We start from the raw sequence: 25,878 nt of genomic DNA, 5'->3' as shown, positions 1-25,878 counted from the left end.
ACCTGGTCTCTCTTCTTCTTCTCCTCCCCTGCTCTTTTAATCTGTGGCTCTGTCCTGTCTACTTCTGTGGCAGCTCATCATGCTCCCTGAAAAGCACCAGTGGCCGTGGGCTCATGTGACACATCCCGGACTAAAAAAAGAATGACTGTGAATGCAAACACAAAAACTCAATGTAGTCAAATCTTATCCCTGGGGCAAAGTAAATGATACAGGAGAACGTAGTTGATCACCTTGAAATAATACTCACTCATGACAAGCTGAGATTCACCTGAAACAGATAAAAACACTTTTATTTCACTGATTATTCATAGAGACTGAAGGGAAGGGGGCATATTATGATTTTGCCCCCCTTTCTGCAGCTTTCAGTCACCATCAACCATCATAGCTTGAACATTCTGCTGCAGGCACCACGTTAAGAGAATACTGGACTGTACACACAGGGAGGGGCATTAAAAACCGCCACAGCCAGTCCGGCAATACTGCAAGGCCACGGTGGGCAAGACTCACACACAGCCGAAGAAGAAGGAGTCCAAGTACAGTTCCAAGTCAGACACTTTGCTGACTTCTGTGTAATGCTGTAAAGAAAACCGTGCAAGAAATATCAGTTTAAATAAATTTGAGTCTCTTGTGTAGTCCAATGTTCTTCTGGAAAGGTCACGTTTTTGTTTTTTTTGTTCGTAGACGTCTTTTGTAAAATAAATTATCACAGAAGAATATAAAGTCCCCGGCAGCAGCCTGCCCACGTCAGCATCACAGGAATGAGGAGAACAGCCATCCACAAACTGACCCGACCCCCTCACACTTGTTTCAAGCTCATGTCTGGAGGCTGAGAAAACAAAGAAAGGGCGCACTCTGGATCAAAGTCCAAGGTCATCATCTCACACGCAGCCGTGACATCATCCACTCGAGACCCTGGCACAACCTGGAGGTAAACAAGACGATGGAGAGGAATGGGGATGTGGAGGAGAGGAGGACAAGAGCAGAAACACAGGCATTAAGATTTAGGTTTTATATGTCAACTGTTATCGAACTAAAATGGAAGTAACACCTTTCCTAAAAAAAAAGCACAATGTAAGTGCACTGAATTTGCATGAACAAGTTTCATTTTTAACAGGATGTGTAGTAAATGCAGTTCTTACCCCTCCCCAGTGAGGGCGCAGCAGGCCTGGATGTGCCACTGGTGGTCTTTCACAGAGGTAAGCTGGAGGCTCTGGGAGATCTCAGCCACAGACATGCAACCCTTCACGTCCTGCTTGTTGGCAAAGATCAACAATCCTGCCTTTCTTAAATCCTAAAGGGCAGATAGAGACAAAAGAAGAGAGAAATGTAGACTCTTTCAAATATAATAATAATAATGTAATACAGAAACTGTTGTCACTCACTTCATGTGCTAGCATTCTGTAGAGCTCCTCTTTGGTCACTGAGATCCTTTCTCTGTCTGTGCTGTCTACCACAACAATAACAAACTAGGAAAGAAAAAGAAGAGGGAACAAAGCTGATTAGTAAAATAAAACTACGTCCAAACTTTGTCAATATGGAGGACTATAGTCACACTTGACTGCATTATGATGTGAGATTCTTCCAAAAACAGAAACAATATTTTTTGCTGTGACAGAAAATAGGGAAAATTCATATTTTTTCACAAAGACATTTTTTGTACACTTTGAAAAATTGTTTTGGTTGATAAGAAAGATAAGCATTGAGTGACTTTTACATTTTGGAATCTGATAATGAACTAGTCAAAATTAGGTGAGGATACTAAGTAACGGTTACACAGCTTCTGCTTTAACTTAAATTGACCTCTGCATTGCCTCTAACTTTTTCCCAGTTTGGAATCAATAAAGTAATTCTATTCTATAACTTACTCTATTCTATAACTTACTCTTGCATTTTCTGCACTGAGATTTCTCCACACCTATTGGTAAACATGCACTATATCTGCAGTAACTGTTATTTCTTTAGCATGTTGCTCAACATATCTGCAATAACATATGCAACATATTTCATCCTGGTAAATTCACTGATGTTATTCCAGCTAAGCTGAGAAACAGCTGTAACTGTTACCTCTGTGTTCGTGTAGTATGTATTCCACGATGACCTAAGAGACTCCTGGCCCCCAATGTCCCACATCAGAAAATGGGTGTTGTTTACCACAATCTCTTCCACGTTGCTTCCAATTGTCGGAGAGGTGTGTACCACCTCGTTCATTGAACTATAACACACAAAAACATTAAAATAAAACCTAATATTACTCTTTCATTACACATTAAATGGATGATAAATTAGTGAGGGCATTTAATAGAGGCTAAGTGAAAGTGTGTAGTTTGAATACTTACAACTGGTAAAGAATGGTGGTCTTGCCAGCATTGTCCAGTCCCACAATAATAACTTTGTGCTCTGAAAGGCAATAAAGACACTTCGAATGAATTCACAGAGCAAACAGTGACATCAATATGTGGGCTAAGTGCTAGTGACTGACTGATGTATGACTCTGATGTAAACTCGGCCAAAAAATCTGTTTAAAAGATGTCTTTTGATGTGGAACTGCATTGAGCGATTCAAACAACGGTTCTTTTGTGTTCAGCATTATCCTTCACTTCCAAATTGTGTAGCTGCTTGGTGCATCGGGTATGAGTGAGACATTGTGGTGCTGTGAACAGCGCTGCTTTCACTGCTACAGATGACTTAGTGGGTGGTCCTAAAGAAGCTTGTACGATCAGGCTGAACGGAGCAGCAGCTGTGGAGATCTGGGCATACATCTTTCTTACAAATACAAAGAGACTGTACCTATGAAAAAGATGAACAAGATGTGACAGCCAGGATGAATGCTGTCTCCCTGTCGGTACACCAAAGTGACAAGATGTCCTTCAGCGTGTGCAAGGACAAAATCAAAGCTCTGGTTACTGTTGTGGAAATCTTTTGCAACATAACTCAGAATCTTTCAACTCCTTTCATATGTCGACAAAGAAAACAGAATAGCCGGGCCCAACCTTTTTTTAAGTAATTTAGGATTGTAATTGTACTTTTTTCTCTAACTTTTGTTTTGTTTTTGTGACAAACAACTTTAATCTGCTCATCTTTTTTCTGTTCCCTTCTTTCACTCAGGTGCAGATACAGATAGGATGCAGTGGGAGCTGCACATTGCTCTCACACCCATTCATTGTCCATGTGTTGATCGCAGCACAAGGTGGCACTTGCCATCTATGCGTGGTGCTGAGTGAATGTCAAACTTTTTTCAACTCAGGCTCCAACCTCTGTTACGACACCTAGATGCGTCCAATAGGAGGACAGAACAGAACAAACAAACAGGGTCCCACTTTGCTGAGCTCTTTTAACACGAGTTTAAAGACCTGCCGGGACATCAGCGAGAAAGCTCTTGTTTGGAAAGACATGTTCAACAGTTTGGGTGTACCAGGCGTGTTTAAAAAAGCAGCAGAAATGTGTGCTTTGCTCATTAAGCGTTCTTTATAGAGCTGCAGCTCCTGGACGAGCCTAAACTCCCCCAAATCCTTTCGTGCCCTGAGGATTTCATGAACCCACACCCTCTTCTTCTCTGCTGCTCATCTCCTCCTCCTCCGCAGAAGAAAGGCCAGCGCTTTCTACTGAATAGTGCACATATAACCTACATTGTGCATCCAAAAAGTAGCTATTTTCCCGGCTATCTTTTCGGTCACCTAGCACCGCCCATATTTCATGTGTGTGCGCACTGCCCTCCTGCTCTGCCCCCTGACCCTCTGTGAGCACAGCACACACAGCATCATTTAATGTTCTTAGTATGGTGTAGATACAATCTATGTTAAAATTGGTTGTGAAGTTTTGATAATTTTCATGTTCTCTAAATATGTTTCTTAGCCAGGGAGATGTACATTTTTTTAAATGCATTATCGATCAATTCTATATCTATTTGAGTTGTTAGAAAGTGTGGCTTCTGACACATTTTAGTATTTTACGGTTATGTATTGTTGCTACTAAATGCTAAAGAATTATCATTTTCATGTATAAATGTTTATCATCCTGAACAGTTTAGAAGACTGACAACAGCTACCATCACAAAGTTTGTCAGCCTACAGATGTGCACAATGTGTGCGGTTTCTATTTTTTCACACATTCATACTTAAAAAAAATGCAAGTAGGGCAGAAATGTTGCGGTTATTATCTTTTTTTTGCATGGAGAAGGTCTTTTCTCAAAAACAGAGCACGACAGAAAACAGATGAGGCCAGCATTTGTCTTCAGTTTGTCTAATATCAAAAAAGAAATGTATCAGATTTATCTTCAGCTCTAACAAAGCACACAATTATCAGATCTCCTGCTGAAAAGTACTTTCTGGCACTGCCTCTTTTGTTTTAGTTTGTGGGCTTGGAGTTAACCGATGGTATAGTATACTGTAATTTTTTCCGTTGTGAGATGACTAAAGGATTATCTTATTTTCCATAATCTTTAGGCATTAGTGTGTGAAGACAAGAGCAGACCATTGTTCAACAGGGGTGTGAAACTGATTCACAGCGTAAGATTAAAGAAAAGGGCAGTGGTTCACTCGAGCCTTTAACACATAAAATGTAATACAATGAGATGATTCAGAAGATGTGCCCCATAAGGTCTCTCTTAAAAGGATTCTGAATAAATAAGAAAGGTAGTCCCACAAATAGATTACTTTAACTGAATCTTTTTGCAAAGTACAAGACTTTCTACGAAACGTGACAAAATCCCCTCGCTGTCCTGTGTGGTTTACACACCGAACATTAAAAAGATTTACAGAAAATCAAACGCTAGTGTGAACCTTGCCTGTACATTACCACATATTTACCACTTTCAGTATGTCTTTGAGGGTACAAAAGAACAACAACTGAAAGCTTAATTTATCTGAGGAAGTGAGAGCAGTTGCAAACAGAAGTCTGGGCCTAATCTTTCAGATTTCAAAGCAGAAAAAAAACAGCCAGCATACATAGACATAACATGCAGTCAAAAACATAAGACTGTAGACATCAGAAGGCATTTGAGCAAAAACAACATGTCGAGAGTAAAAGGGTCATGCAGGTGCAAGTTTGCATAGATCCTGCCTAAATATACATGTACTAGATGTGGGCAGCACAGTAACTACAGGTGTTTCATCTCACAACCAAAAGTAGGTCTTAAACAGCGACGTTGTGATTGTTTTGACGATAATTCTCCCTATTTACTGCATGGCTTGATTTAAGAAATGTAAGAAAATAGTGTAATATGGCCATGGTTATTTATTTAGTTATTTATTTTTTGGCAACAAGGGTGAAAGTGAAACTGATTATTTGCTATTAATTACTCAACCATATTCTAAATAAAGAAAGGGGGAAATAGTTCTCGGGTGAATTTGTTTTATCATATATAGAGCTACCAAAATGTCACCAAATGTGTGGTGTACGCTTTAGGCTGTACTTTTACCCTCCACTACAAATGTTTTAGAAAATGGATATACATTGTAAGTTGTTAAAATAACTGTGAGTTCAAGTGTAGTCTGCAACAAGACTTGACGACAATGTTTAATATGATTTTCAGAACCACTGCCATGAGGCTTTTTGAACATAAAACTGCTCAGAATATAGAAAACTAAGCGTGAAATAATCACATGTGCTCCCCACTGTGAATGAACAATAGTTGTTTTCAAATGGGCTGAATTGATCCGATGGGGAGCGCTGTGGTTAGGCTTCCTGGGACTTGGAATTGTAGCTGGGGCTGGATCCAATGGTTACAATGAAAGCCTCACACAGTCCACTGACATGATAGATGAAAGCAAAACAGAGCAGAGAGTAAAGATGATCCAAGAGAGGAAGGCGCAGAGAAAAAAAACTAGCGAGCGCACATGTAAGCAAAATGCATACATGTCAGGACAAAAATATTATAAACTGCAGAAAAAGGAGAAAGGTCCGCACACTGACACAAAAGCTCTTCTAGGGACAAATTAGCATCCGTTAAACAGTATGAAACTTGCATTGGATTGCTGTTTCCAGGTTGTCTATATATATTGTATCTGTCCCTATCAAATAAAACAACTGTTCAGCTCCCAAATGAGCATAAACAGGGCGACGTTTGGATCCAAAGGAACGATGGCAACAGAAGCTTCTAACAGATTTTGCCATAATTAAGTGAGAGAGTAGTTAAAGGCGGTAAGTGAAACACTTAAAGGTGAAATTAGATTTTTGTTGGTTAGCCTGTAAGTTACAATCATTTTCAGACCCTAAACTATGATGGATAACTCTGATTTTAAAATTCAGGGGTATGGGTATGAATATACCTGCATTTTTTTAAAGCTTAAATAAAGATATATCTTTTTATCAAGATCACACAATAATGTGTCTGCAAAGGTTCTCGCCTCGGAGGTTAAAGTGCTTTCTTAAAAAAATCAATTTGTGGGGTGCTAGTGGCGCAGTGGTTAGAGCGTGCGTCCCATGTACTGAGGCTGTAGTCCTCCAAGCGGACGGCCCGGGTTCAAATCCAACCTGTGGCTCCTTTCCCACGTCATTCCCTACTCTCTCTCTGTCTCTCTCTCTCTCTCTGACTTCTGACTCTATCTACTGTCCGATCTCTCCATTAAAGGCACAATAAAATCTTTAAAAAATAATAAAAATCAATTTGTTTCAAGAATACGTAAATTATTACAGTATCAGACAATCGCAGTCAGAGCGGTCCACTGTTGGCTAAGATGTGGTGCCGACAGAGCTGAAGGGATTGTTATAGTTTACTTACTGTAGAGCCTACTCTGCTGAATAAAACAGCATGATGAATCGCATTGTTTCCTGCAATATACATTCTGTAATAAAAGTTTATATATCAGGGAATGTCTGAAAAACAAATGCATATATCAATATTTCTGTGATAGGCCCACATCAACCTGATAGGAATTCAATACACCTACAACCTATACTAAGGCTTTTTTTTTTTTTTTAATCTATTTGAAAATATTAATTTTAATAGATCATTAATTAAACAGATTAAGATTTTTGAGCAAATTGTAAAACATGTTTATCACATTTTGCCACATTTAGCCTGGTGTCTCATTTGGTCTACCAAGAGCAAACTTTTGACAAGAGACAAAGCTGCAAAAGTATGATTCCAAAGAAAGTTGGCCATGTTAACAGTTAACAAACTTGTATGTCTGGTTGAATGGCTCTTAATGTACAATGCAGTGTAATGTCGTCACTGCACCAGAGCAATTACACGCTCTGAACAAAGGTATAATGAGCCTTGTTATATGAATGTACAGTATACATGACCTTAATGATCTACACTACAGTACTGTTAGTAATGTAAACTAACACCTGAAAGGACAGATGCGGGTGTCTAGACTTTAGAGATCCAAGTCATGTGTGAATGGATGCTCGGTTCACCTGTAACTCGTGACACTTCCCTGACAGGTTGAAGTGATTACGGTGGCAATACAAAGACAAAGTGATTCACTCTGAAGTCATTCATTGATCCTTATTGGCCCGCACAATCTGCTGATGTGGCTGCCTTCAGCGGGCTCTTGTTTGTGTAGCTATCACAGCCATAATAACACCGGTGAACAGAGCTAAACGCTGACCCATACGTGGTGGAGGGGGGGGCTCCTGTTACAGAGCTTTCACAATCTGTTGAACTGATTCAAGATCAGTATCATGGGGGAACCGACGTGGTGTCACCTAACCTTCCCTCCGAGCCCAGAGAACATAAATAATCTAATAGAAAACAGAAAACGACACTCTGTTAGACTATCAAACTGAGATATGTACGTTACAGAATAAGCGCAGAAAAATAAACCGTATAAACCCGAAAAGTGCTCGAAAATATGATAAAAAATACAATAAGTAAGCTCCCAGGCTGCAATCAATGTGCCAGTCCAGTCTTTTAAAGGGGGCCTTCCCCTGACCACCTAGCCCCCTTAGCAACAATTTCTTCGACAGTTTGACGATAAATGAGCCACGACCAAGTCTTACCTTGATGATTAAAAAGCCTCCACAGCTTCGTGAATAGTATCCCCATGGCTGACGGTGATAGTTTTTTGATGCCAGCTTGTAGGAATCCGCTGTAACTCAGCTAGCCAGCGTTGATGCTACTCAGTGCTATCAACTTTACCCAGCTGGCTAGTCGGTCGACTACACCGACGAAAAGCCGTTAAAGCTTTTTAGAACAACCGCCATACTTGTGTGAACTAGTCGTGTTAATGTCTGTACCATACGTTGTAAATTAAGGTCGAGAAGTGGAAAGTACTGCCGAAAGCAAAACCAAAACGTAAACCACTGTGGCTGGTTAGGTGGTTAGAATCAGCTGGCTGTTGTGGTGAACGCGCTGCGCTTGTTAGCTGTCAATGCTGCGCATGCGTACTATCACTGTCTTGTTGGCAGTATTATGAACTCGGTGAGTAAGTGAGAGCAATAAATCAAATATGTATCTATTCTAAAATTGTATATTTATGTGCAAATATTTTTTTAAAATTAAAGACATTAAGTAAGTGATTTGCGGTTTAGAAAATAGGTTTACTATTTACAGGATAATTATTTGTAAATTTCCATTTTAAATAGGGATAAAAGAAAATATTCACAGAATGATTATACTGCATTTATTTGGGAATTTGACATTATCTAGCTGCAATATTAGATTTTGTTTATTTAAAAAAAATGTAAAACATTTAGTTGTAATATGTAAATTAGATTAGTCGAATTTCAACTTCATCTGCAACAAGTTTCAAGCAGACTTTTATTAAAGCTAAAATGCTAAAAAGTAGATTCATCATGAAGAAAATATTTTACTACATCTGAAGTTATATCAGTCTGTATTAAAAAGGCGCATGAAGAAATAAGATAAATGAAAGTTGTGTATATTCTTTTGAACAGATAACAGTACAATCCATAACAGCATAAGGGCAGTTTATTTCATTACAATTGTAAAATGACAGTGCACACAGACTTCTAATCAATGCATCATTCTCTCACAGGCAGTATTTAACTCTTATTTTAAATTGTTGCTCCAGAGATTGAAAACAACAACAGTAAAAGCTACTGATTATGGCATATCAGAAGTCTCCATGTCGAACCCTGTTTTCCAGAGTCACTGAAGCACAACTATAAACGGAAAGGAAACAAAAACGACCATTTTAATCACATGATTCAAGGATATGTTGTTTAAAAGTTTCTGATATATCAATCATGTCTTTTATTTTGGCAGCATATGCAAGTCTATTTGATTAAAAGTTTTGGAAAACGCTCTAAATTTCCAGAAAAAGTACATGTAAAAGACATTTTGACAAATGCAGTGCAGTCCTACCTAAGTGCTTTCACATCATTCATTAAGAGTCTTTAATGAAACTCAGATTTATACAGTGACAAAGCTGTAGCTGAAAGGGTTAGCTGCCCCCTCTGTTAGGGTGTAACAGAAAGGGGTCTGTTAAGATTGCTACTCAAAGAAAATATGTCAATTTCTTTTCATAAAATCTGTAATAATAAAATATGACAGAGGAATTTTATGTTGTTTTCCTAGTGCTGGAACGTTTTTGAAAGGTTTTGACAGAAGAAACAACAGGAATGTTTTATCTTATCATATACTATAGACTCTTCCCTTTGATTATTATGTCTGTATTTACACATGGAAGCCCTCAAATATCAGTCTCTCTCCCAATTGTCTTACTCAGAAAAAATGCCCTGCCAAGCATAAAACAGATAACAGCAGTTGATAAATGTATGGAATATATATGAAAAAACATACTGATAAGACCTTACTTGTGTTGTCTTTCTTTTTGGGACACCTAAAACATAATCAGTAATCGAAGTTCCCTGTTAGCTAGGAACATAAACGCTACATTTGTCAGAAAACGTATATGTCATCTAAATTACCTCTCATTCCTGAGGTTTGGTGTTTTCAAATATATTAATATCTCATAGATTCTTATCAATATATTTGTATTTATCTTGATATGGATACTGACAAATGTGGCATAAAGAAATAAAAAAAACCTCTTTCCTGAGGTTCCACATGATTTTTTTATTTCCGTCTTAAAATGGTTTATGAGAAAAAATGGAATTAAGAAATCACTAAAAGAGGACACAAAGAGCTACAGTATGAACCCTGAAGAGAACAAAACACCATCCATGTTCAAAAGCAAACGTGTTAAACTCTGGATTCGGGAACAGGCTTCCACAGGATTTATTACACTCACATCGAGGACAGTGGCAAACAAACTTGAGGAGCATTAAAAATGCATTATATTCTGCTTCTAGCAACTCCTGGACGCGTGCAAACAGGTTCTGTGCTCCTCATCACCGCTGGATGCTCTTGCTGTAGTGAGCTGTACAGTCCTATACCTGCATGCTACAGTAACAGCTGAGATGGCAGGGAGGGTCCAGAAGGGCCTATATCGAACGCCTGCTCATGTACTGAGCTCGCAGGCCATGTCTGGGGAATATTTAAATCAGGTCCAGCCTTAGTCCTCCCTTTCAAACTTTTCTAATCTTGTGCTACTTTCAGATCCAGTCCCTTCCCTTGTTTCACATCAAAGCAAGAAGCAGGATTCTTATTCTTTAGGTTTATATGCTCATTTGTCACGAGCCAAGGCCAGAGGGAAAAAAGGTACTACACATCAATACAAGGTTGTTACAGTCCAAATGAGTGTAGTAGTTTTCTTCATGTTACAGCAAACAGCCTTGACTCTTGTGTTCATAGTGGTTGGTAAGAGAAAGACAGGCCTAAACTTAGTTTACACACAGCCAGCGCTCAGAGCCGCTGCCTGGAGTCGTGGTTGTAGCCGCCTGGGGATCCCCGGTTACGATGAGGCTTGTATGAATCCTGGTAGGGGTCCTGGTAGTCTTCCTCTACCAGAGGGGAGTGGTCTCGGCTATGCTGAGAGCCAGAGGACAGACGGTTGCGATTCTTCCGCGCGCGTTCATTGTGGTAGTTCTCGTCGGCAGGCATCAGGCTGCGGCGTTCAATGGGGGAGTGGTCTGTTGTTGTGTGGTTGCTGTTGCGGTTTCTTTGGGCCTGTTTGAGAAAGAAAAAAAAACAGATTCTGGATGGTGTTGTGTTTGTTACAGCTGAATATACACAGTGATATACACGACTCATGGTGCGGGACGTGATGCATAAAATGGCTTAAGGATTGTAAATGTTGCAAAGGTAGGAAGTTTAAGACGAACAGGAAGTGATCTGGCTGACTAGTTATGAAGTATTGTAATGGCTGAAGGAATCTCAGCTATTATAGCCATGCTGAGAAATCTATTTTTTCAACTGACTGCATTAACCATGAACAATGGTGAGACTTCTACTAAAAGCTGGAGAGATTTGGTTTCCTCAATGCGCTCAGTATTCAGTCAGTATAACAATTCAAAAAAATTGCAGAGAAAAAAAGAAGGTCAAAATTCACTTGTCCTGGGAGCACGTCGCAGAATGGCTAGGGCGCGCACCCCATGTACAGAGGCTGTAGTCCTCGAAGTCGACTGTCCCAGGTTCAAATCCGACCTGTGGCTCCTTTCCTGCTCATCATTACCCACACTCTCTTACTCTCACTCCCTGATTTCAGACTCTATTCACTCTCTTATCTCTACAATAAAGGCATGAAAAGCCCCAGAATAAATCTTTTTTTTTTTAAATGCACTTGTCCACTGCCAGTTCATAAATGCAGTATGTATCAAACATCCAAAGTATCAAGAATAAGAGCTACCACTAAATCCGTCAATCAGCGATAAAATCTCGAGGAAAGCAGTCCAACCTTCAGGCGTCTAGAAAATACCGAGGCTATGTTGAAACGGCTGGCAAAACTTCCTCATATGTGATCCAGATCAGATTCTTTTACGACAGTTTTAATTAGACAAGTCACATGGAATCTGATCTTAAAACACAGTCTTCATTCAATGTCATGTGCTGTGGATGATTTGTATTCAGGAAATGTGTTTCATCTGTGTGATTGTTCCTCATATTGAGTGCAAGCGTGTCTTTTTAACTTTGATCCACCGAGTAGTGACTGTACGCAAACACGTTGCTGATCATTAATCGGGGGGAGTTCTGGCTTTTAACTAACGACCAAAAGAAAGAAGGAGAATTCAAGGCAGTTCTTCTTTTTTGTTTCTCTTGTTTGACAAGTTCACCTGAATGGCAGCAGGATATGGGGAGAGCGCTGTGGAGCCCAGATTGCGTCCCAGCAGGGGGTTGAGTGGTGTGCTTAGTGAAGTGTGTGTAGCACGCCAGTATGCCTCCAGGTACTCTGCCAGGTGTTCACAGGCATCCTCCAGCTGGTTCTCATCCAGGATGATATCAAACATCTCCTGTGTTAGAATAGAAAGACGCTGAAGTGTAGCTGCCGTTCCTGCATATGTATTTCTTTTCTCAAGTCTAACCACTTTTTTTTTTTTTCCTGGATTTAAAAGGGTGTTGGAAGTTTACTCACAGTAGGACACTGCGATAGTTTTTCCGCCGCAACAAGCTGCACGTTCAAGTGTTTGCTTTGAGATTTCCCTCTTGATTTGATCAGGCGCTGGAGTACCTGTGGGGACGCAAATGCAGAGAAGAAAAAGAGCAATAAATGATCTCTAATTGTGGAATAAACCCCATTTTAAAAAGGCTAGAAGTCATGCCTCAGGGAGAAGCATGGATTGGTTTCCTCATACTTCTTGTTGAAATGTTCTTCTTATTTAGCTCTTTCTGTGCAGCTTTAATGCAGATCTTTTTTTTTTTAAAGACATTTTACAGTAGCCATTGAGAATGCAGCCCGGGTTTATTGGATGGCTTAGCAGTATCAAAGCTTTCAATCTTACCTTAGGCGAGGACACTTTAACATGGACGATAATTGGTGCTAATGAGGTCTTGATGAGCTGTGCTGGATGGTTAATGGTGTCTGCATCCAACACGACCAGCTGCAGAGACCTGGCCAGCTCAAAGATCCTTTCTATTTCACTCTGGACCTCCGCTACAGGAACACAACCACAACAACAGAAAGCAGAGCAGAGGAATGAACAAAGAGAAATGCAAAGGTAACTTCACACCGTCCACATGGCCACCACCAACATGACATGCACATCATTGAGTGAGGCAGTTCCTGTAGCTTTACCAAGGCTGGAGCGGGTGTTGGATCTCTCAATGATGGCCCTCTTACTGGGGTTGTTTAGTACTGACCTCTTGGCCAACGATATGTCAGCTGTTACCCTTGTGATGGATATCCTGAAACAACACACAACATACGTTTCATACATAGCAACGTGACAGCAGGATGATATACTGTACAATTGATTCTGCATGCTTTTGGATGCTCACCTCCCGTCAAACCTGTGTTTCAGGAAGTCAAACAGCGCCTTCTGCATCATATCTGTCACCTGCCGGGGGACACGGGATGAAAAGGAAAAAAGGATGCAATGTTATTAAAATGCAGATGAGGCAAAGAAGCCAAAAAGGTGTCAGGCAAGTTTCAAGCAAACAAACGAGTCTCACAGAATCAACGTTCTCCTGCCATTAACTCTGAATATGCGACGGGGAAGAAAACAAGTAAAAGTGACCGCTTGTTAGACATTCATTTTACACATTTTTGTCCATTCAGGCCACCGTCTGTGATTTACAAACTTGACAGAGCAACTTGTTTTTCTATCTGACTCCCTGCAAAGACCACTGCACAGGGGAAAAAAACAGGCAATGACAGTGACTTTGGCTGATGAACATAAATGCCAGGCTGAGACAACAGAAATTTAACGTGAGGCTGTTTTTTTTCTGGTGAATTAATTGGTCCTTAAAGGCAGACAGTTATCCAATTAGAAAACACGGATACATGAATGAAAAGATGCTAAGCTTTGTGTCACTCTGATTTGTCCATTAAGCTGAAACATGGAGCATGTGTCAAAGGAGTTTAGCCACATTAGCTTCTGGGATGACTGACTGGATCAAGACGATGATTAATAATAATAACACATTAGACTTTTACAGCGCTTTTCTGAGTATACTTCATTATTTGAGTCCACTTTAGGCTTTCTCTTTCACTCTTGTATTTAATTATTCCTTAGAATTGTCTGAGCTTCTTTGACACCCCCTGGTTGGTGGAGTTTAGAGGCCTTGTATCCATCTGTCTTCTGGTTCTTTTAATGCTTTGTTGCCTGTCTTGAAAGTGACTCTTTAAGGCCTCAATGTCACTGTAAATGAGGGTTGATCCTCAATGGTCACTCGAGGATAAAAAAGAGGTTGAATTGAAAAATAAAATTGCATATCAGTCTAAAAAAAATGTAGTTCTGCTGTTACATAAAAATGCTGCTTAAATCTCAATAGTACTATCAGTAAAGCAGCATTAAATGATCTAAACTCAGCCAAAGGTCCTTCTGAATGCAATACGAGTACTTTTGCTTTTACTTTGACAACATTTTTCCAATAGGTCTGCACTTTCACTTACATGTAAGTTACATAAATTTCCAGTTTTGACCGCTCTTATGGAGTACTTTCGGTATTTGCACTTACACTTAATTAAAGGGTCTGAATACTTCTGCACCACTGGAATAGTACCAGCCTCCAAACAAGATGAAAACACAATGCACACTCTAAGAAATCAAACTGTAAAAAATAAAGTAAATGTTTTGTTTCTTTGAGTCAAAGCAGAAAGAGAAGCACAAAAACCTTGAACCACGTGAGCTGTATTATCTGTAACTGCTTTCTCGCACTGAATAAGAAGCTGTAAAAGTGTTAATCATGATCAATGCATAAAATCTCTATTTGCTATTTGAACATTAAAAACTCATTTCAGTCGCACATCTTTCTAAAACCTTGTTACCGCACGTTATTCTCTGTTTTTTGCTCCACTTTTTCAGACTAAGAGCAGTTTACCCGCAAGGTTGTTACCACGGCAACACCAGAACGGGAGGCTGAGACGGGGATTCCATGACAACCGACTCCACACCACCTCCTTTAGCCTCCTGCATTGTGTGCCCCGAGGTTGCAGTGTTAACTGATAATCAATGAGCACTTTCAGCTATAATATTGTATCTCTTGGAATCTTTACTTCAAATGGAATCGGCAGATATGGAAATGAAGAATACCGACAACATGATGCTACCTAAGGCAGCTTGGTTTTTGAGGGGGAAACAGAAGACACTTCAGTACTCATAGCAGTTGTCACTACAAAAAAAATGTATGGGGTGAGACTCAATAAAAAAGAGGATTGTGATGTCCCCTATCAAGCTTTTAGCTATTATCATCTTGTTTTTTGCCCCTGAAAGTGACCATATTTGGACTAGAGGGTGGAGCTCGAGCGGAGCAAGAGGTTACTAAACACTAAGTCACCAGCTACTTTGGTTAGCAGGATGCATCTGTAGTTCCTCACAGAAGCTTTAAAGAGTTGGGAGAGTGATTTAAGTTTGAAGATATTTGCTGTGAGAAGGCGTTAGGGTCAGAGAGCTGAAGCGGTGGCAGTGTGTCATACCTCATAACCTTTCAGAGACGGTCCCACCAGGACAACCGGCCTCATGGAGGGAACCACGTCATAGGGAGGGACGTGCTCAGCCTGGAGGGGCGGGCACACACAGCGACAGTCAAGATTTAATAATAGAAAATCAAGCACACCAAGGTATCTTCTAACGCTCTAGTACGATGTTACATTTGAATTAAAATAAGTGTTTTCATGCTTTCAATAACTGTAACACAGTTTTGATTTCATTTACAGACACATCGTCCTGGAACATGATGTGCTGGTGCGAGCGGTTTATCACTTTTGAGAAGAGTCACTTCTGAGAATTGGTTCCTTCATCTGACTCTGACTCAGATGCAGCAACGTATTAATTTATTCTAACCTAATGACTTTGGCGTGACTAAATCAAAGTACACAGTCTGCTCGTCTATGATCATTGGACTATAAAATGTCAGAAATGTTTCAATGTTTCCTCAAAGCCAAGATGATGTCCTCAAACACTCAAACAAAAGTGTTCAGTTAATAGAGGTCATTCATAGAGGAGAAAAACATAAAAATATTCTGCTTTACCAAGCTAAAACTTAAGTTTACAACTAATGGGTTCATGGATTAATCAGTGCAGCTTCTCTCTATTTTAATAGATTATTACTGTCGTCAGAAGGACATGTTAATTAAGAGCACAGCCTTTGTGCTCAATGTTTAAAAAAGGATCCCCCTCCACCTTCAAAAAACTCTCATCAGTGCTGATCTCCTACTCAGAGACAAGCCATGTTTGATTTAACAGATTGTTTTTCTTTCAAAATAAAGTTTTCTATTTGAAGTTTAAGAGGTCCTCGTGCTATTTTATACATTTCAAACATTCATTATTAGTAAACTACTTTCAATGTCATGTTTTACCAAGAATAAGATCAACCAAATAACAAAATAAGATTTTTTCACAAGAGTTTGAATCTTAAATACTAAGTAGAAAAATGCGGGAGTGTGAGTCTTTACTTCATCAACACATTTTAACGGGAGGGCTCATGTGTGTACAAAAACTTCCCAGGAACTCAAGCTGTTTTGTTACTCACGTGGAGGGGCGTGTCCAGAGGGGTGGCATTGGCCTCCCTTGAAATCTGATTGGCCGCCTCAGGTGCCACCCCAAAATCCAAATCTATGATTAGCTATTGGCCTAATCGGACGAGGGACTTAAGTACTAATCAACTATTCTGGCTGTTTTCAACAGGATAATGGCATTAATAACTCGTGCAGACTGTCTAACTTGAAATGGACCTTATCGCCAATAAATGTATATTTGAGTTTGAGTCCAATAGTTTGCATTCAGTTGTGTATGTAAAATAATGACTTTGTATGTAAATCTTAGTGTATGAGACACTAAAGAATCAAGCTAAGAAAATGTATATGTTGCCAAATTGTTTTACTTACCTATCATTAGTGGGGATAAAAGGTTAAAAATATGAAATGAATTTGCATGTGTGCCCAAAAATGTCACCTCATGCCACCCCTACATAAGTCAGTGACAAAGCTGGGCCGACCCAGAAGTCCGGACACGCCCCTGCTCACATGTAAAATGAGCAAGTATTTTAAGATACTCACCACTTTCTGTTTCTGCTTTCCTGCAGAGTTTGGATTTGGCTTAAATGTTCCCGACACCATGTCTCCCAGACTGGACGTAGAGTTCCCACTTGACTTGTTGCTACAATGATATCAGCAAACAGAGAGAGAAAATTGTTAAAATGGGATCCAGCTGTCATCACTTCCCAGGAGTGATTCAGTTACTGACAAAAAAGTCATCAAAGACAATGGGTATTGTTCCTTGAAAATAAATAATATATCACAAAACAGATTTGATGTTTCTTAATTTGCTGTAATATGAACCCCTTAAAGGGGAATTGAAGTTCCTTTGAGCTTAACCTACAGAAGCCCTAAAGGAACATTCAGCTGTACTTTTATTTTACTCTGATTTCCTGTGATAGTGAGTCATCGAGATGTCAAGAAATCAACTCCAAACCAGCGTTGTTATCTTGAGATAATGACACAAATGAGTCACAATCTCAAGAAAGCAACTGGAAATTACTTGTTATCACAGAAAAAGTAAAACATATGTGTCATCTGACCCAGGCTCCTTATTTTCTAAGTGGTTAGTTTGAGATGAGGACTACGTGTAAATGTTTTCTGTTGTAAAAATAAACAGAAAGAGAAAGAAAAAGAAAAAGAAAAATGACTCTCTCTTCTCTTAATATTAAAACTCAGGAAAGTCTAAGGCACTAAGCATCTCTAATCGCCCTTCCTGGCTGAAACCCATCGTCCCATCTGATGGAAAATTCAGCACTGGCCAGGATCCAGGCGCACCTCTGAGAGGTTGGACCACACAACACAGCTTGGCCCTCATCCTCCTGACTTCCTCCCTATCTGCTGGTTCTTCCAGCAGCCAGGTCTACTCCTCTCTGAAGTGGCTCCGACCTTAACAAGTCCCCAAACTCTCCAACTCTCTTCATCCCTTCTGAGCCAGGCCGTCTGTGCATTTTCAGCTCGCTTCTCATCTAGTCCTCCTCCCTCTCTAACACTCACCCGTGGAAGCGTCCTCTCTTCTGCTCCTGCTGGAGTCGGATGTTTTCCAGCTTCAGAGGGCTCGGGATGAAGCCGATGTCGCATCCTTCTTTCACCAGACGGCCGATCCACCAGTCGTTGTTGTACTTCTGTAGAATGGAGGGAGGAAAAGAGGACATAATACCTTAGGAGATGTACAGACATACCACTAGAGGTGCAGCTAGAGGGGGCGGCACAATCCCACTCAGGAAACCCACATTCTGCCAGGGCGTCTTTTCCATGTGAGCGTCAAATCGGTGGAATTTAATACCGCAATCAATTAGAGAGTCAACATCCTATTATACATTAAAATATAATGTAAAAAACGATTTATTGAGAGCCAACAATGTCAACACTGATGCTGCACCTTCCATGGTAACTTTAATTGTGTCATGTCCTGTGTGGGATATTTGTTGTTTTCCTTACCCAGATTGTATTGTATATATCTGTATTTTTCTAAACTACTGAATGTATGTTAACAGGTAATATTTGATTATATGATGCCGAAGAACATCTGGCAAAGGGACTGCTGATGAAAATTTGCCTTTCGGCTAATTTCCCATTTTCAAGAATTGTACTAATTGCCTTGTTATGCAGCAGTGAATGTATTTTATATTCCACAACACAAACCACAACATAGTACAATACTTGTATTAACAGTATAAACACTATAACAGCTACTAAAGTTACATTTAAGAAGAAGCGGTATAATTTGCAATGGATTGTGGGATGTGTAGTTCCTTGACTCAGGACGAATTAAGTGTCTTTCCCAAGGACACATTTGAAAAGTTGCTGCTGGGGGTCAAACCCCCGCCTTCCCGGTTGAGGGACAGCCAACTTTACCACTGAGCCACAGCCGGCTATCACCATTGCGTCAGAAGGCCCTTTAATGATTCTGTTGTTAACTTTGTATTTTGAGGTATATTCTGATGTAGTGTCCAGTGCTTAAATACTGTAAACTTCTCTTTCCCAGAAATTGGACTGGAAACCACTAACTATTGGTTACATACTAAGATATCAGAGAAAGTGAAACGATCTAGATTAGTCTTAGTGCTAAATAGTATATTAGTATGGGATTTCTGTTGAGACCGAGACCAAAGGCTGCCAGATACTTGAAGAGCAATATAATAGAACAACCTTTAATATAAAAGCACATCATGCTGATTTAATTCATAAACTAAATGAAGTGGACCGAAAGGAATTGTCCACACAGTGACACAGGTCTAACATTTCTGGGCAGTGCCCGGCGACTCGTACCTCTTTGATGTGGAGGAAGTCCTTGGCATCAAAGTTGACGGCAGTGCCGGCCACAGGAACATCCTCATCCAGAGCGCCACAGTAGCTGACATTTGTCCTCACAGCGAACGCCACTGCTTTAGTCTGTAAGACAGCAGGGAGAAAAAAAAGTGATCACAGCATTAAGGCAGAAGGTGGAAGGTGACCGTGTCAAAGGAATCGGGGATACAGATATTATCTCCAATCACAAAAGATGAAACGTGATACAATTAAGCTGACGTAATATTTTTCTTTAAGGCATTTCAATAATGCAACAAAAACAGACACAACAGTGGATACGCAGAGATAAGACTGGAGAGTTTCCCTTTGGCAGAGAGAGAAATTTAATTAGCAGTTTGCTCATTAAGCTCCACAATCACTTGCGAGGGATAGGTGTTGATGAAGGGACGCCAACTGAGATCCCTCCTGATGATGGTAGCAGTAAGACCGCGGTGAAGCCACCTCATCCACCAAAGCCAAAAAAACAAAGCCAAAGTTAATGCTTTTAGTTACACCATGGGATTTTCTACTACGACAAGTCAAAAGTGTCTGCAATGAAAAAGTCCTGTTGACTAATCAATTCACCAAGAGACAAGAAAAGTTTATCTCGCATCTGGAAAGCAGTCAACAAACTCATTTGTGCACAACCTTTATACTAAACATCTCTTATGGAAGTGTGAAGGGAACACAACACCAGTACTAAAGAGATCTCAGCAGAGTCTTTTCTTTTTAGTTCAGCTATAAAAACTTTTTTCCACATCACAGGAAGGTGTGATGTGCTGGGATTTAGAGCATCCACACCTTCAGATTAACTGTGTGGGATGTTAACACATGAAGACAGGAAACATCTGGACAACAACCTTCAATAAACCAAAGGCCAGGAGCTACTGGACCTTACTGGAATCTACACCGTTAAGGGGAAAGTGTCACAATATTCCTCGAGAGGTCTCCTACCCTGCCTACCATCTTATGGACCTTCTCCTTTCTTTGGAGGGACGGGTAACTATTAAAACAAGTGAATCAGGGTTCTGCTTTGTGCCCTTAACTTCCAAATCCTCAATCTCTTGTTTTCTCTGTCAATAAGAAAATGTAAAGGTATACAAAGCGTGTATGACTACAGTGTATTTAGACAATTGGCAGCACTTAATCAACTATTAATTCATCAAAATGATAAAAAACGCCAAATTGCGATCTTGAATAATCCGTAACGTTTCATCTTTAGCAACTGACAAGGCAATAAATAATTTAAATACAGAGGGAAAAAGGGCAAAATGTCCAATTAACTCATTATGTAATGGCCTCTACATTTAAACAGCTAATATTGGTATTCAATCAATTCTGAGCTAACTCTACCGTGTGAATGCTTAGACTACTGTTAGCTACTTAATGCTAACGTAAAATGCTCTCTAATATTAGCTAATCTGTTATCAACCTGAAATATGGCTGAATGTCTTTTCTCCAGACTTTTACTATTGGGTGTTTTTAGTTGAGGATCAGTTTAAAAAGAAGACACAGGATAAAAATGCTTGTACGACTTGTAGACCTGAAAAACAGCAGGACGACAACAGCATTGGGCCGCCATGGGAATATTGTGAATGCAGACCTACAGAGGTGAAGTCTGTAAATCCAAATCTTGTGCCTTTTGTTTGTGACCTGGGATCAAAACAGTTTCATGTGCTGTACAGAACAGTAAGTATCTTGATTGTCTTCGTAGTTCCATGTGATCCTGACCTTAGCCCTCTCGAGCTGAACTGTGGCCTGCTGCTCCCTCTCCTGCCGGCCGCCCTCCTTCTCCTCCTCAAGGGACACATCCGAGTCAGACGGTCGGCTTGTGTACGAGTCAGCTGAGCCCTGGAGAAAAAACAAGATGAAAATTCAATCTTACAAGAAGGGACAAAATGTTCAAGTATTGGCGGAACATTCACAGGGTATGGACACACTTTGTTCATGTGATGCCGATTAAATCTGACATACAAAGGGGCAAAATCAATAATGAAAGATTGTAGTGTGTTACTTGATACGTCCTATCCAAGCCTTAACACATTTGAATGCATAACAAGTGCGGAAGTCTGTGCAAAGAAGTACATCTTTAAAGGAGGCTACAGCAACCACAGGTGTGTGTGTGTGTGTGTGTGTGTGTGTGTGTGTGTGTGTGTGTGTGTGTGTGTGTGTGTGTGTGTGTGTGTGTGTGTGTGTGTGTGTGTGCGCGCGTGTGTGTGTCGCTGTGTCAAACGGCTGCTTGTATTCCTCTTCATACAGGATCAAAGGCAGACAGATTAAAGATGACAACTGGCTGGGAGGGAAGGTTCAGAGGGACGATGTTTTGTTTGTAGCTAACAGGAAACCCTGCTTCATTATTTTGTGTAGCCATGGTAGTCCGAGTGAATATGAATATTGATGACATAGAGAGGGGGGGGACACACTTTTGTCTGTCATTTCACAATGAAAAAAAATCTCCAGTGGAGGAAATGGAAAGCTGCGCTGACCTCTGTGGGTTCAGTTTTTTACACTTTTCATCACAAGAATGAAGCTAAAATTGGAGGGTTTTTTTTCGGTAGCATGATTGATAGTAAATTTTGAATTTTGTGGCCATCTTTAGTCCTGAATCTATAACTCCTTCTAGGTTATGTAGCCTACTATATAGATTAAGTATTGGTAATCTATATCGTCGTATCGACCTGCTCGTGTCTGTAGCCTAAGCTAAATTCATATAACATTCGGTTAAGATCATAAATATAACAATACGCCATTGTTTGCTTGAAGTTTACAACCTCAGACAAAGTTTCCCCTTTTGGTTTCTGTTGTCTTGTTAAACTAAACTAACCGCCTACTAGCTTAGCATACATTTGTTGAAGCAGCTAGCTGCCAACAGAAGGGGTCCAAAAATGTTTCTACTGTGAGCACCAGGATTTTGTAATGTATAATTTTTGTGGATATACTGTACAGACCACAATAAATTCAGATCACATCGATGGAAAATATTGGTGATCCTGCTCTTGTATCAAGCAGGATACGTATGTAGCTTGGCTTACGTTGGTCGACCTCACTTAAAATAGATGTGCAATAAGACATTTTGTCAGAGTTGTATGTCTTCCAAAACTATTTTCTTTGCATAGACATTTCAGTGCCAATGCATCAAGTGATTGCTGGCCAATTTACAAATGTATCTCTATGAATACATGTTACATATATATTGTGAAAAACACCTTCAGCTGTTGCCAGTGTTGATTGTGTCTCTGGGAGCAGCTTTTCACTTTTGCAAAACTTGTTCATGCAGCAGTTTCCAACCTCGAAAATGACACTCCAAAAATATGACTGCAGAGGATGTTACAGACAAGGATACATTAGGCCGACATGTTAGAAATCCCCTTCAAAATAAGATTATAAATCAAGTTACTGGTTATATGTGCAGTGTACTGAATAAGTATGTACGTGTCAGTTCCTCTTGGGCACAGTAAATAGTTTGACCCTCACACCAGTCTCCCTCAGGGTGGAGATCAGTCTTATAACATCACTATCAGTGAAGTCATCTCCTTCCTAACTCACCCACTGCCTCAACCCTCGTCCTTATTAGCTACAAGTCTGCGGCTGATGCGTTAGAGGAGCAATAAAAATGCCCATTCAATCACTCAAGACAGCAACAGAGTGAGAGATACAGAGAGAGGGATTATGAACAGGTGAGCTGAGGAAACTCAGAGTGGAAATATAAACAGAAGCTGCAGTGGATGCACAGGGACACAGCTGTAAAGCGAGTTTTCTTTCAGCAGAGAGAAATTATTACATCTCAAATGTGCTCATCAAGCTCCAGCATCACATCACAGAGAGCCTGCGGAGAAGGGTGGGTGCTATTTAGGAGACGCTGTTTCAGACCCTCAGCAGTGATGATCCCACAACTTCCACAGCACACAGCAGGTGCAGAGCTCAGACTAAGGAACCATACTGATGAAGATGTACTTCTTTGCACAGATTTCAATATTCTATCACAAACCTTATTCTTATCATGTAATCCATGTCTTCAATACATACTGCCTGATTGATGTATTAGAATCAAACAATATGCTCTTTATTCTCCATAAATAAGCAACAGATACCCTACATGTTTTCTTCTTACATGCTATATGCAAAATATAGGTTGTCAAAAATGTCAATACTTTGATTATTTTCAAGACCACGTGTTTCAAATGAAACAATCTCCTATATTTAATGATCAGGAGTATGGAAAATGAAAGATTTTTAGTCATATTTCTAACCAAAATCTGCATCAGAGAAAAAGAGAGCAGTGGTGATTCATTCATTCATTCAAATTCTGATGTTTCTCGAGTCCTTTTGGTGTCTCTAAAGGATCAAATGTGACGTCAATGTCTCATACAAATGGAGAAGGTGGCACTGTCTAAATCCCACAATTACACTGAAACGTAGACAGTGTGCAGGAGTTTGCTTGCAATTTTTGGCAATGAATAACATAAATATAAATCCTTGTTTAAGTTGCAAATGAACTTGTTGTGATGGCAATTGAAAACATGTATCAATATTTTTGATTTTTACTGATATCTTCTTGAGGTTTAAAATCCTGGTAGCATGACAACCCTATGCTACATACAAGCTAAATAAAGAGTTTTGAAATGGATTCATATTCTAAGTTTAAACATCCTCCCCCCCCCAAAAAAAAAAAAAAAAAAACATAACAAAGGAGGTATTTTGGCTTTTAACACACCAAAGTTGGAGCACCAGTTTAGCTCAGTGTTTAGAGCATGCACCCCATGCGGCCTGCAGTCCTCGTCGCAGCCTCCATGTGTTCGTATAGGACCGCGATCCCCTACAATACATCATCCCCCACTTTCTCCTCCGAACATTTCCTGTATCTATTAAGCTGTCTAATAAGGGCAAAAATATAACTTAACAAAGTGGAGCCATGTGAGTGGATTCCTGCCTAATTGACAATGAATGCATGAATAATCCTGGCTGAATCTACCATGCATGCTTTAACAAACCATTTTCAAACAGCGCTGACCTATTTGTCACATTATTCTACACACAACAATGATGCATATGTAACCATGGCATCTTGGCCCAAGGAACTTCACCCTTGGCTGACCGCTCCTGTAGCTGTTTGTGTTCCATATGGGAGAGCTGGCTTCAGGTCAGTTTTTACAAATGTACATTGTAAAAAAAACCTCTCTGTGCATTATATACTGTACAGTGTAGTGGTTGCAGATATTTTAGCCCTATGTTTTTGTTTAATTCCTCAAATACTGTATCTGTTTGGTAAAATGTAGTAATGTTACCTTTGAGCTCATTAACTCAGGGCTTTTGGATCAATAGTGAATCCTCTGATTTATTTAGTGTTTTAGTAAGTCAATGCCATATTTCCATCAAAAATACCTGAAACCTTTAGTCCCAGGAACTTCTTTCTAAAAGAACTAAAAGGTGCCTTCAGCCCATTGTTGACCCACAAAAGATTATTGAAGCTAGTCTGCTGACATGTGAAAAAATACAAGTTGATTTGAAATGTTTCTTGCTTTGCTTGCAACTCTACAACAACGATAGAGATCTATATATTCTCCAGTACATTGCTGTGAGTACTGAACTAACCAGACATTTTAAGAGCCCTAAACCGTTTTTGGTACCTGAAGACGGTTTTGCAGTGATAATGCAGTTACTATATTGGATGTGACCAAAGACTGTATTTAAAGATATACAATGGGTTTCCATGTCTTCCTGTTGATTTAAAATGAAGCCTATACAGCCCTGTGACAGGCGCTGACATATTGAGCTAGTCAGGATTAGGCAGAGTCTGCAGGTAACGGCTGGTGGAGCCACGACCAGAACCCATTCAAATGAGCAGGAACGTGGGACCAAAAGTTTCAAATTGGTTAAACTTGCACATAACTATTCAGACTTTTTATCATTGTAAAAAAATTCTCTACAGTGATTATAGACGGTGGGATACATTTTCAAGAATATTTCTAAATCTATTTCTACAATTATATAGCGTTTTCATATTGAAATGACAAAAATAATGCTCCAACACACTCTCCAATAATCCTACACATGTCAAAGCTACATGCCAGGGGAAAGACTCTGTTAACGTCGACTGAGGCTTCAGATGCATCACGTACATCAAGCTCAAGCGTACCTGGGTCCTGAATGTGCTTTCCAACTCTTATTGTTTGGATTAATAAATGTTTTTTGTTCTACTTCCAACAGATGCACTGACCTGACAGTTCGTTTGTTTGCCACTAAAAACACACATCAGTACATGATGTAATTTACAGACTTAAAATAATTCACATCACAGCATAGGTTTTCACTTTCTAGTCCAGTTAGCTCTTATTCTCCCTTCTATCCCTCTGATGGAGTGAGATATTTCCGCTCTGTAACACACGCTACACTACGGCTGAGTAATCCCAGTATTAGCATAAACACTGGACGCATGCACCACAGGCAACAAACAACAAGCTCAGTGTATATACTCTCTGGGGTCTGCTTGCTTATTACTACTGTACTCATCAGCAGTGCTTTCTAATACAGGTACGAGGAAAGCACTGTGTGTGCAGTCGCTTACAGGCTGCCATACAGAGCAAGGTCAAAAGCTCGTTATTACTTTCCTCAACTGCTATTAAATGAGAGAAAGGACTGAGAGATA

The 25,878-nt window shown here is 39.9% G+C and overlaps 2 protein-coding genes across 3 annotated transcripts in view; both read right to left on the bottom strand.

Annotated features, from left to right (window-relative positions):
- Positions 1-263: 263 nt before the first annotated feature.
- Positions 264-8,313, bottom strand: arl5a (ADP-ribosylation factor-like 5A). Its single transcript, XM_020649180.3, has 6 exons — positions 7,945-8,313; positions 2,337-2,397; positions 2,065-2,212; positions 1,383-1,466; positions 1,140-1,291; positions 264-922 (listed from the first exon to the last, which is right to left on the bottom strand). Exons 1-6 carry the CDS (start codon positions 7,988-7,990, stop codon positions 874-876), a joined length of 540 nt encoding a protein of 179 aa, XP_020504836.2. The 5' UTR covers positions 7,991-8,313; the 3' UTR covers positions 264-873.
- Positions 8,314-8,857: 544 nt separating this feature from the next.
- The window catches only part of cacnb4a (calcium channel, voltage-dependent, beta 4a subunit), a 40,743-nt gene continuing 23,722 nt past the window's right edge, over positions 8,858-25,878 (bottom strand). For both annotated transcript variants that reach the window (XM_065962374.1, XM_020649165.2), the window contains 11 exons: positions 20,964-21,083; positions 19,215-19,337; positions 17,940-18,067; positions 16,965-17,064; positions 15,384-15,464; positions 13,244-13,302; positions 13,041-13,150; positions 12,748-12,899; positions 12,381-12,476; positions 12,082-12,258; positions 8,858-10,978 (listed from right to left, as the gene is read on the bottom strand). In XM_065962374.1, coding sequence (XP_065818446.1) covers positions 10,715-10,978; positions 12,082-12,258; positions 12,381-12,476; positions 12,748-12,899; positions 13,041-13,150; positions 13,244-13,302; positions 15,384-15,464; positions 16,965-17,064; positions 17,940-18,067; positions 19,215-19,337; positions 20,964-21,083 — 1,410 coding nt within the window. In that variant the 3' untranslated portion in view covers positions 8,858-10,714. The remainder of the gene's footprint in view (positions 10,979-12,081; positions 12,259-12,380; positions 12,477-12,747; positions 12,900-13,040; positions 13,151-13,243; positions 13,303-15,383; positions 15,465-16,964; positions 17,065-17,939; positions 18,068-19,214; positions 19,338-20,963; positions 21,084-25,878) is intronic.

This window comes from Labrus bergylta, chromosome 13 (assembly GCF_963930695.1).
Source record: "Labrus bergylta chromosome 13, fLabBer1.1, whole genome shotgun sequence".
Taxonomy (NCBI): Eukaryota; Metazoa; Chordata; class Actinopteri; order Labriformes; family Labridae; genus Labrus; species Labrus bergylta.
This window is presented reverse-complemented; position numbering and strand designations above follow the sequence as displayed.